At 42.1% G+C, this 12,468-nt stretch overlaps 1 protein-coding gene across 7 annotated transcripts in view; it reads right to left on the bottom strand.

Moving 5' to 3' along the window:
- Nucleotides 1–12,468, bottom strand: part of Meis2 (Meis homeobox 2) — a 208,507-nt gene that overhangs the window by 191,684 nt on the left and 4,355 nt on the right. For all 7 annotated transcript variants that reach the window (XM_051183762.1, XM_051183761.1, XM_051183765.1 and 4 more), the window contains 4 exons: nucleotides 11,053–11,194; nucleotides 10,295–10,345; nucleotides 9,107–9,157; nucleotides 8,197–8,346 (listed from right to left, as the gene is read on the bottom strand). In XM_051183762.1, the coding sequence (XP_051039719.1) occupies nucleotides 8,197–8,346; nucleotides 9,107–9,157; nucleotides 10,295–10,345; nucleotides 11,053–11,194 (394 nt within the window). The remainder of the gene's footprint in view (nucleotides 1–8,196; nucleotides 8,347–9,106; nucleotides 9,158–10,294; nucleotides 10,346–11,052; nucleotides 11,195–12,468) is intronic.

The following is a 12,468-nucleotide window of genomic DNA, read 5'->3' as shown; positions in this document are numbered from 1 at the left end:
TCAGGAAAAAAGTCAGTCTGTCATTTTTCTCAACACTAAGTCTATAATAAAGTGCTACTGAGATAAAACCAAAGTAAGACAAATGAGAGAAATACTCTTACTTGAAACAACAGCAACAGACATTTCTCCTTATAGATCTTCTATAAACAGATTATAAATTAATATTTGGAATTTGAGTAGATGATAATATGATCCATCTCTTGGATCAACAGTATCAATGTCAAATAGTGATACAGCAGTGTCAGCAGGCAAGCTATCAACTCAAAGTCAAGACGTTGAGTAGAAATCATGACTATAAATATACTTAAATCTCCACAATAAAGATGTGATGGAAAAAGAGGGTTAAGGAATTAGCTGAACATGGTAGTACATGCCTATAATCCCAACACTTTGTGGGGGCAGGGGAGATGCTCAGGCAGGAGGATTGCCATGAGTTTGAGTCCAATCTAGACAACACAGTGAGATCCTGTATCAAAAAAGAAAGAAGGAAAGAAACGGAGAAAGATGGCAGGGAAAGAAGGAAGGAGGGAGGGAAGGAAGGAATAATTAAGAAATTGAGCAGAATATATTAGAGCAAGTTTTCTGTCACTTTGGAGTCTCTTCATGTCAGATATTTTCTGATTGATGATCAGGTAAAAAGCTAGAAGAATTACAGTAGGGAGATGGAAGAGAAAGAAGCAAGGCATGTCCTTATTCTGCAACACCGTGGACCGCAGGACACTTTCCCCTGACTAAACTTTCCAGTGTACACAGCCGGTAATGTTAATTTTATGCACTGCAGGCTTTTTATTAAGCTGGCTGCTATAAAAGCTCCTTACCCCTCATGAAAATTACAATAATTAACCACTAACACCTCAACTATGTTTTAAGGTAAATGTCATCCAACACTATTATATAATGGTTCGGATGGAGCCAGGACAGGTCTTTCTGTTTAAGCACTGGCATGATGGTGGAGGCGGGGGAAGTTCTTATACAAGCAATTCCTGAAGCTGAGAAACATGGACAGTGTTCTTATTAGCCAGGCCTGGGTTGGACTCTAAAGTCAAGCCTCGTTAATTCATAATTTAGTATCTTTCAATGGCTTTCTGGAGCAGGTGTCTTCTAAAGTCACATTTATTAACATTACTAGAAGAACAAAGGCTTCCCCCAACCAAGTTAGGTCTCTGGCTTTCTGTGTGCTCACCAGATTTTCTCAAGTTATCTTATCTACCATTCCTGGTATCGTCCCTCTTCTTCTCACCTCTCAAAAACATTCTCTTGAAGAAGTGTCACATTTCCTTGGTGTCTCTTGTGCTATGTTCAGTGCAGGGACTGAAGCAAAAGGAGGGGACTCTGATGATGTTCATCTAATCTGCAGAAGCATGGACAGACAGATCCCTCTGGGAGTTCTAGGTGTAGAGACTTTCCCCAAGGTGTCTATATAAAGCTACACATAGTGAGGTGATCATATATAAAGACAAACATGGCTAATCTAAGCAACAGAAAAAAAATTCTCCAGGGTCATAAAATAATAATAAAAAGCAAAACAAAAAACACAACCTACAACATAAAGCATTACCCATAATACTGGGGTTCTTGTAGATTAAAATATCTGTGTTATCACAGCTTCCTTGTTTCCCCCTCCTAGATAGTTTCCAAGTTTGCATCCTTCAAGAATAACCACTGGCTCTCTGCCAAATTATAAGCAGAAGTTGAGTGAATCCTGAACCAACGTGATATACAAAAGCATGTAAAAACACATGACGTGTGTAGAAAAATAAAAGAGAATTGATTTCTGCATGCATCAGTGTAGATGAGAACTCAGCTGTACACATTCCACAGTACATGTCCTGTTCTCCAGCCAAAAATACCATGAAGACACCCCAGGGCAAGGAGGGAACATGTTTCTATTCCCAATGGCTTTAATAATTGGGAGTCAAAGATGGTACTCCCCTTGTTCTCTATATAATTGCGTTAAAGAGCAGTGTTACCAGGAGAAAAGCAGTGAATACCGAGTAGTGCACAATAGGAGATGGGAAATAGATACAAGAAGCTCCGTCTCCAGGGGCAGTTTTTTCTATTTGCTGGGCTACAGACTCACAGCTGACAATGCAAGTTGTAATTAATATAAAAGCAAGAGACAATATGGGCAGAGCTTGTAGGAGTGGGGCCACAGGAGAGCACTCCGCTGCTCTCCTTGGCTTCTCATTTGCACAGGGCTTTCCCTAGAAAACACAATCCTGCCAGTGTTTTCTCCCTTGAAAGTTAAAAAAAAAAATTGATTTAGCACTATCATTGAATTTTGCTAAATCTAGAAAAGAGGACGGAGAGGACAGGAGTCTCTGGGTACAAGAAGCAAATCCGCTGTCACTGCTTTTGTTGAGGTTGCAGATAGGCTGCAATTACACTTCAAACCAGAACAGCACTTCTGTGAGGGTCCTGCCTATAGGATAATACTTAAGAAGCCCTGGCCAATTGGTAGTGTTTCCCGTATCAAAATATTCCCCAGAGCGCACAGTTCATTCATGGGGTCACTGGGGTAAACGGTTTCTAAATAAAACCGTAAAAGTAAAACATTTTTTGGCTTGAAGGAGGAAACAGGAACCACTACTGCATTTAAGATTTGACAAGAATAACCTGAGCTCATTCTTTTAGACTCCATATGAAAAGTTATTTCCTGCATGTGGGACAGGGGAGAAGACAGAAGGATAGAATCAACTTTTGGGGCCACCTCTACCAGGTCATGTGACTGGGAGTGAAGGCCTCACTGACATCCTTTTGGACTCATGTCCTTTATCTGTTTAAAATTATGAAGTCACACAAGACAATTCCCAAGGTCATGTCCACTTATATCTATTTTGAAAAGCACTTTAAAAATAGCCAATTTTTTTTCTAGAACCCATATAACTAAGTAAAATAAGCCAAGAAGTATATAGGGAGCATGAAAATACAGCAAAGCAATTTAAGACATGCATTCATAGCTGCACTGTAACAGAACACATTCAAATGTTTATTAGCGGAAGAGGTACAACCTCATCTGACTTGACACATTTAAACAACAAAAGGAAGGTATATTTTTGTCGATACTTCCAGTTGATATGAAGTCACTTATGTCCTATAACGTTATGGTCTTTTAAGTTCTAGTTAACGGTGTAGACAAACTGATTTTGAAAAGATGCAAGCATTCTTATCCTGGGGCATTCAAGTCCACAAGTTTAAAATATTCATGGTATGGCTGGGATAAATGTTGGAATTTCAACTTTTTTATTGTGACGTTGACCAAGAACTCAGAACACCAGTGTGGGGTTTTAGAAGTCAGAGTCTTTTAAAATGCAACTAAAGCTGGAGATTTTGAGCCAACCTTTGCACCATTGCATCAGTCTTTGGGAATTATCGCATAGGCGCATCTCATACAAGGGCAACATCCTTCACAAATGATTGTTCCACTGAGTGGTGGACTCTCAAAGAAGACAGAAACACGTTTGTTACTGCAGTGTTTAATGCTTTCTATGATTTTGAAGTGTGCTGGGATATCTCACAGACAAGTTAATACTTAAACAACCAAGACAATGATGTCAAATAAGACCAAGTCTTCTCATAGCATTGTGAATGTGTGACTGCCAAGTGTACCTAAGTTCCATTTCACCACAGTTACATTGAAGACATTCTACAACTGCACAACCTAAATAACTTAAATGATGCAAATATTCTTGATCAGAAATAAACAGGAATGCTTCCAACTAGCAGAAACTTCAGCAGCAACGAATAACAGAAAGACTTGTCCTCCACCAGGGTCTTTAAAGAGGAACACTGAGTTCCAAAGTAAAACTTTCCAAAATTGGGTTTCAGAGGCTTTGAATAAAGTGGAACCTAATACTAATATCACACTTCAGTAATATCACACATAACAGGCAAAAGAAATCACTCACGTTATTAATGTTAATATCAAATCTCATTATTCTTCCTTCATCTTCAAAAGACCAAGCGCTCAACCTCAAACCTCTCCTCACTGCTGTCATCACTTCTAATTTTTTAAGTAATAACATAATTTATCTACCAGTACTTGACCAATTTCTGTCAAGAGCAAGATTCTGGTAATTCTCTTCTCTGACCTAGCCAATTTAGAAAAAAAAAAACTGTATCAACATAAATATACTTGACATATTCAAAAATGCAAAACAATAATAGCATACGCTCATTTAAACCAGCACAGAAATGAAAGTAAAATGTCATTTACTTATGATGTTATCAGAGTCAGTCAATTTTAAGATACCTGCCAATTCATATTAATTCACATAACTATATTTTCTTTAATTCTTTCAAAGAAAACAGGAGTGACATAGCTATATAACCCTATGCATTACGAACAGGGGTAGCAAGAAGAATATATTTCAAACAAGTATACTTTGGTCATGTAAACCTGATGAAAAGATATATAATATATTTACACATAAATATTATGATACAAACTTGTCTGTATTCTATCTAAAAAGTTTATCTCAAATTATATAAAATAGAAAATTTGTATATTACCTATTTTTTTTAGTACTTCAACAGTCTAGGAAAAACATAATTATTTTATGACAGTTTCCAAGTTGAAACTTAAAGAGAAAATGCTTTCTTGACATGTTTGTTTTAAACATGATAAATTTGAATGTCTGGGAAACTTAACGTTAGCTGCAGCTGGAAAGCACAGTTGAGTTTCCTTTGATTATCATCTATTTTTCCCTCAACAGTATTTCGAAGGTACTATCATAGCCATTTGCTACCTGCAACAATTATCCTTATGCTATAGTAAAAGTAAGGGATAATATTAAAAAAAAAATAAGCCTCCTTAATGAACTGACTTAGCACAGTACAACAACCAAAGTTACACGTTTCATTTTCTTTTTGCTTCCAAATTTCCCCTTATCATTAGGCATATCACATTTGTTAATAATAAATGAACAAGTCCAGTACCCTCACTGAATGTAAAGAATGGAATGCAAGACCATTATGGGTCTTCTTTTAATGCATCTATGTCGTATCTGAATACTTATGTGACATTATAGAATATGAAATTAGCACAATATCCAGTAATAGTATATAAGAGTCATTCCTAAAAGTCTGCTGAGAATACTGATTTTGAAGATGTTTATTCAATTTACAACCTTCAATCATTTATGTTTTCAAGTATTTTAATGAGAAAATGGAAAACTATATTGGAACTTAATATCTTGCCCTTCATAGTTCTTTCATTGCTTTACAGTAAACACAACTACAAAGTTAGTCTTCCATTTTTTTCTTTCACTCTTCTTACCTGCATCTTCTATACACACACACACACACACACACACACACACGTACACACACACGCACACACACACGCACGCACAATGTAGCTTGATACCACTTAATAAGGATAGAGGTGTATGTGTTTTGGGGGTGTCAAACAACTGTCACAAACTGTCACCTCCACAAGAGAAACCTTGGCACACAATAAATGAAACTACACTTCTTTTTTAGCTGTCATTATTCATAGCCAATAAGTTGAACTGCTCACGGCATTTCATGTGCAAATAAAACCACGAAGTAGCTCAGTAGATCAGAATAGTGGGCCAACAGATAAAACAGAGAAAACAACACGCTGTCTGGGTCCTTCTGAAGTGGCTGATCATCACCCTGCACCAGCGTGCAGCAAATGAGATCCAGCCTGGGGCAAGGCATTAAATATGCATATCAAAGCAAATGAAAAAAAATAAACCTGATGACTCAAATTGGACACATTTATATGCTGAAAATGAACCCCTTACATCACTTTCAGGTAGGGGTTCTGTGGTCTTTTCCCTCTCTTGTGACTGAGGGGTTGAAGGATGACAGATTTGTAGGAATGGGTGAAAAGCCTTAGGAGGATGCTCTTTGTCGGGTAGGAGGGGGTGGCCTGGGAACAAATGCAGTCAATATGCCTGTGCTACCTAAACCGCTACAGAGCCTTCAAGGTTTGCTCTCTTGTCCCGCATGAAACACAAGCATGTGGCAGACCTCTCCATTTCCCTCTCAGTATGCTGGTGGAACAAATTATTGCTTCATTTCAAAACAAATAGCAGGGGGCTAAAGCAAAAATGCTGTAGTTCAGATCTCTAGGAAATAAAAGGCTTTAAATTATGACGCCCAATGAGGTGGCAAGCCCTCATGGATTCAAAATAAATCAGTTGTCATATTTACTTGATTGGGGGCTTGAAAGGGTAGCAACAAATTCTACAGTTGACTCTTTTATCCAAAGATGATGACTGTTAAATTATTCAAGCACTGTTCTCTTAGGTACCACCTCCTTCTTGAGTCTGTATTTAAATATTACGATAGCTTCACAAATTGGCATTATATATTAGCCAATACTCTAAACCACCTAGTTTATCTTATTTCTTCTACATAAGCATCAGCACCCACTAACTTCATACATTCACCAGAAAAACCATTGTCAAGAAACGGCAGCAGAAAACCAAGTAGTCATGACCCCACAAAATAAAACAAGAAAAAAAAAGCTTTTGATGTAGACAGAACTAGGGATCTCTCTCATGCTCCGAACTGTGTAGATACATCCCCCTCTGCCCCACCCCCCATAATGCAAATGCATACGAACTCAGAAACAGAAAGTGATGAAAATAAGTAAAGAACAAAAATATATAAATATTTATGAAGTGAAAGCTCTTCTTGGACTACAAGAACATACACTATAGAGGCACAACAAAGCAAAGAAACTTCCAGTAACTGCTATATCTTTTTGATTTCACTTAACACACGCAAGGTACAAAACCCCATACCAATTGCACAATCACCTTAGAAACAGGCAAAGATAAGGACAAGTGCAGGAGCTTTCAGCAGCACAGCATTTACTCTGTATCAGAACTGGACACCCTACCCTATGGTTTCCTATTATTATTCTAAACTTTCAGGCTGCTGTCTCACATAGTAGGAAGGTTAATCTTTAAAGTCAATGGCTGCTTCTTTTCAAAACTTTTGGTAAAGGGAGACAAGAACTCACAGAAAAGCTATTATTCCTCAGGTAGTTCAATTCATTCCTCTTCATACTCAGGAATTTGGGGGAGTACAAACTGCCTTCAAATCGCAATGCCTGTTCAATGTCTATGGTATGTTAAATTAATATTTCAGCCATGAAGTTATCCAGATTATAGACTGTATTACCTAGATTGTGAGTTCAAATGAATGTATAGACACTCTGCCCCCCATCTCCAGGCTCAAGTTCCCAAAATTATACTGCTATTCACACCTACTCTTTAACCTCAGCACTCTAGCCTCCCCTAACATCCCTGCCAGCTGCAATCCCTCTCTTTGCTTCAGATTTTGAGTATCACTACATATGCTTTTTCTCCCCCCCCCCAATCAGATTCACTTGATCAGTTCCAAAACAGGATTAAAAACAGAGAGAATAGAAATCTCCTTTCCTGGCTTGACATCCATGGGCATCTTTTACACTCTCCATCCTCAGTCACCAACTGTTAAAGTGTTAAAGCGCAACCACTAACCAACCTATGGTTACTCAATCTTAATTCCCTTCAGCTTTCTGTAATACAGTATTAAAAATTGGTTCATCAAGGTTGCTGCCTTTTATTATTGAGATGCTTCAGGTACTTGGCAATAAGTCCATATTCTGACAATAAGTTTCTATGAGCAAAAAGTCCTGAGAATTGTGATGTGTTCATTCACTCCTCTTATTATTAATTGCCAGGAATTCTCAGGATTGTCTTCTTTGGGAGAGAAATAGGCCCCCAATTTCCCAGTCTACTTGTTCCCACCCCTCACCTCATTCTTGAGTTCCTTAGCTGTCTTGTCTTTTCCTATCTCTGATGTTTTAGTTACACACATAAAGAAACCAGAAAAGACAGAGACTATCATATCAAAAAAAAAAAAAAAAAAAAAAAAAAAAAAGAATTTGCTAACACCCAAGTCATCAGGTCAAGGAACTTCACACATTAAGAACACAAATCATTCTATCAACTCCTTGGTTCTTTGACTCTCAACATAAATAAAGACAAGGTCCAATAAAGAGGAAATGAAAATAAAGGCCATGACACTGGTAGTAAGACAGGGAAGGTAAACTCCAATAGCGACCAAACCATTAAAAAACAAAACGAAAAAAGTGAACTCCATATCACAAGGTTTTAGAAAAATGCTTTGCCCAGTGGCCTTCAGAGACATCCACTGGCTCTGCACACTTACGTGGTCGGCGAGATTTGTGGAGGAGCCTGAAAGTTCTTCATGATCGGACTTGGAGCTCCCATCTCTCTCGTCAATCACGAGGTCAATGGGCATTTTCCCCTTCAAACAGCTAATGTACCGGTGGCAGAAGTTATCACACAGTTCATGGACCTAGGAGGAGGGTGATGGTGGAGGCTCAGCTCATGTTGTCTTTATATGTTTCATTTTTCAAGAGGAAGACTATCAGGTTGTAGGGTTACATTTGTAAAGAGCAACAATGTGATGTCTTCCAAAATAACTCTAATTAAGGGGTGTAAGAGCTAAAGGCAAGGAAACAATAGAGCAATTGTGGCTATAGATATTATTCTCCAGAGACTCCCCTGAGCAACAAGTTACAATAAAGAAAGAAACTGAACTGGAAGTAACTGGGTTCAGAGAGGGAGAGCAGAGAAAAGAATATGATTTGATAATACATTGGAAACATTTAAACACTAGAACTGGGGACATTTGTGATTTCATAAGCAAGGTGTTGTCTATGTTTCCTGGGGAAATTATTGATGTATGTATCAATGCAAAGATACCCCCCAAAAGGGCTATTTCTTCTACTTGCACCCAGTGGGAATTCTGGGCCCAGGGTAAGCTGAGCTAATAGAGACACAAGTAGACATTGTGTGCAGCAACACAAATAGCTCTTGCTATACTTCAAATAACCCTGAGTGCCTGGGGGTGGGGGCTTTAAAATGCAGGGCTGCTGTGATTCCCATATCCTCTGAGCCCCTGGATTGAAAAGTCTATAAAGGAGGGAAATAAGAAAGTGATCAACATCTCCAGATGAGTAATCCTTGGAGGCTTGTAACTTCCCCAGTAATCTGGTTGAAAGAATATGGGGGTCATCAAAATGGGGACATGGGGACAGTTGCTTCCTGCTTACCTTTTCTAACTCCAGAAGATGAAACCTTAACACTTGTATTGCTTGAATCATCTGAAAGGAAAATTTAAGAGGATGGAGTTAGGGTTCTGGGACTTGCAAGTCCCCCCCCTCTCTCTCTCTCTCTCTCTGTGTGTGTGTGTGTGTGTGTGTGTGTGTGTGTGTGTGTGTGTGTGTGTAAGGGGGTTGTGCTGAGGGAATTGGGCAGAGGAAGAAGAAATCAGCAGGTGGCTGGGCAAAACCCACACATAGAGAAATAGGAAAACCAAATGATGACTGATCATCTCTGCCTCATTGGCTACGGAGAGGGGGGCAGTATAAAGAGTGGTCTTAGTACTAGTTTTTTTCCCTAGCTCTCCCAGTGTGCTGTTGGTTAAGGGTTGTGTTTCTCCCAACAGGTTTTCTAATTCCACCCCAGTCTTCTTTTACTGTCTCCTCCTACCCTCCACCTCAGGTCAGATTGGAGGAGGAGGGAGAGAGAATAGAATACAACATGAAAATATGCGAGAAGAAAGGAGAAGGGAAGGGAAAGAAGGGAAGGGAAGGGAAGGAAAGGGAAGGGAAGGGAAGGGAAGGGAAGAGGAGGGGAGAGGAGAGGAGAGGAGAGGAGAGAAGGGGGGAGCCATTTCTTCGGATAGAAAGGCTTTTCAGAACAGCAAGAGCCTCCTCTCAGAAGAAGGAAATACTCCAGATGAATGGGGAGGCAAGGCCTTTGAAAGAGGATTTAAGTACTTTTAATATTGAAATCCTGCAAATTAGCAAAAGAATCGCACCTAAAAGTGGCCTGCGCGGGATAGCCCCTCACCCCTTACCCATTCCTAGCCCGCCCTCCGCAGTCCCAGCAGTTATTTCCTTCAGGCCAGCAGCCTGGGGCTCCGCCGCCTTCCCGGCCCGCAGAGGAAATCGCTCCATTCTCGCCTCTTGCTCCCGAGGCCGAGACCTGGGAAGCATCCCCAACTCGCCGGCTCGGCGCCGCGGCTCCCGCTGCTACCTTGGTGGGCTTCTCATCCACTGAGGTCCTTACTGCCCCTGGCTCACCCCTACCCCCGCAGGAGTTCTAAATGGGTCCCTTTCCTTGTGCTTCCCTAGCAGGGTTCCGCTGCAACTCCTTGGAGCTACAGGGGCAAAAGAGTGTAACTCTGAGCTTGGGATGGGGCCGAGGCTGGGGACAAGCAAGAAACAGAGCCTTACCAAATTATCCAGCTCTGGGTTTGAGGAAAAAAGAGGCTTTTCAGCGCGAACCTATAGGAAGCAGGAAAAGTCAGCATGAATCTCCAGCCCATTTGAAAAGAAAACCCTGTCCGCAACTGATCTGGATTGAGGAAGCGGGTACTCTGGAAGGGCAGGGGCAGGAGAGAGGACAGGGGCTTTGGAAAAATCTAAGAAACAGATTGGTGTCTTAAGTGAATGGGGTCGATGGAAAAACAGTAGGGCCTGACTGGATGGGAAGAGCCTTGTCCTACTCCAGTTGTGGCGGAGAAGGCAAGGCGGCTCGCGGATTCTCTGAACCCGTTTCTGCAGCCTAGCCAGAGGCTAAGTCTCCCCACCTCCAGCACCTCCATGCTAGTGAAGACCTCTTTCCAGGCTCCATGCTTCCTTTGCTCCCAGGCACTCCCAGGTCCCTCCCAGTCCCTCTCCCCAATTCTTGTTCAAGTAGCTGCAGGCGGGGAAAAGGCCAAGCCCTAGATTAGGAGCAGGTCAACTTTAATTCGAGGGTCGAGCCCCTGTATTCCTGGCTGGGGGGAAAAACAAACACCCATATTTATCTCCGTTTCCAATTCGCCTCCAGGCTAAGGGATGGGGAGGAGGCGCAGAGTGCCGACTGGGCCAGAGGAACAGATCGGGTGTCCTGCCTTTTCCTCCTCTTTCAAGTCAAGCTCCGAGGAAAGGGGAGGGAGGGTGAAGGGCTGCTGGGGGGGGTGGGGGTGAGCGGGTCAAGAAGGTTGGACCTGCTTGGCGAAGACCGCGATGTCCTCGTTGAAGGAATCGGAGGAACAGACGTCTCCGCCGGCCACTCCGGGTTCCCGGGGAGTGCAGGTCGCCAGCTCGCACTTCTCAAAGACCAGTGCTAACAGAGGAAACAACGGGTGCCTAACGGGCAGCGCCACGCAGAGACACACGCACGAAGACGGGGTGCAGAGGGGAAGGAGCAAGAACTGTAATCAACAAGTTTGGAGGGTTTGCATTCTTTCTTTAATACAACAGGCACGCAACACACTACACCCTCAATCAGCCTAGCCTGGGCCACAAACAGAAAGGAAACAGCCTGGCCTTTTCCCTTGGTTCATAGGTCTTTTCAGATTAGTCCCCCCTCCCCCGGCCACTTTAGCCCATCAAGTAAACAAATTCTCCGGGTGTAATGAAATAACCAAAAGCTCAGGCAATTCGAACCTCGAAGTTGATCCAGATCCCACTATTCACTCCAGAGGTGCCAACCACCCAACCCTGACCTCCAGGACAGGGAGCACTATTTGATTTTTTTTTTCCTCTCCACAATTTGAATTGATCTAACGGGCATTTCAGACGAGGTCGAGGGTTTCACCTACATACACACCGGAGTGACATTTCCCAATTTTAAGACAGTGTTCTAATCTTATCACCCTTTGCTTTATAAACTTGTTCGCTTTGCTTGCAATAAATACCCCGGTGGTAGGACCAAAATATTAAGAATGTTCAACTCGAAAGAGCTGACTTCTAAAGACCACATTTCTCCCAGCGTTGCAGCGCACAAGAATAAATAAACCACGTTTCAAAACTTGGAAGTGTGCATGCCGGGCGCGTACGCCCTTTGTGTTCCTTCGGGAGGTTTAGCTACACCTCGGGATGCTTGAGGCCTCAGGCTTTAGGCTCAGTTGCTGTTTATCCACTGTCCCCTCCCCTCCGCATCCCGCCGCCTTCCCCACCTACCCTCAGCCGGAAGAGCCCGAGTAGTGCACGCTTGGACCCTGCTTGCCCACCCCTCTCCAAGCTTTCCGAATATAAAATAATTTGCAGCCATTTCCCTGACTCCCCCTAAGAACGGCTGTGTGCAAGCGGCAGTCTCTTCCACCCGGCTGCACTTCAAGGTCTGCCCCTTTATTTACAGAGAATTAAGAAGTGGGTGATTAGGACTTCCTGGCCGACAGAAGCTGCCCTGATTCCAGCTCAAGCTGCGTTTAGTGACTCCCAGGCCCTCAGTAGGAAGCAGAAAGAGGAGGGGAGGGGAGAAAAAGAAAGAAAGGAAGGGGGGAGGAAAGAAAAGGGAAACTGGAAGTTTCTCCTCGGCTGCAGAAAACTTTCCTCTTAGTCAAGGCCTCTGTAAGGCAGCCCAAGACAACCAGCCGCGCGTCTTTTGGCCAGGAATCTCGTCCTTGGGGAGAAGGCCC

The sequence above is a fragment of the Phodopus roborovskii genome, unplaced genomic scaffold (assembly GCF_943737965.1).
Source record: "Phodopus roborovskii unplaced genomic scaffold, PHOROB, whole genome shotgun sequence".
Lineage (NCBI taxonomy): Eukaryota > Metazoa > Chordata > Mammalia > Rodentia > Cricetidae > Phodopus > Phodopus roborovskii.
Note: the sequence above shows the minus strand (reverse complement) of the source record. Positions and strands in the feature narration are given on the sequence as shown.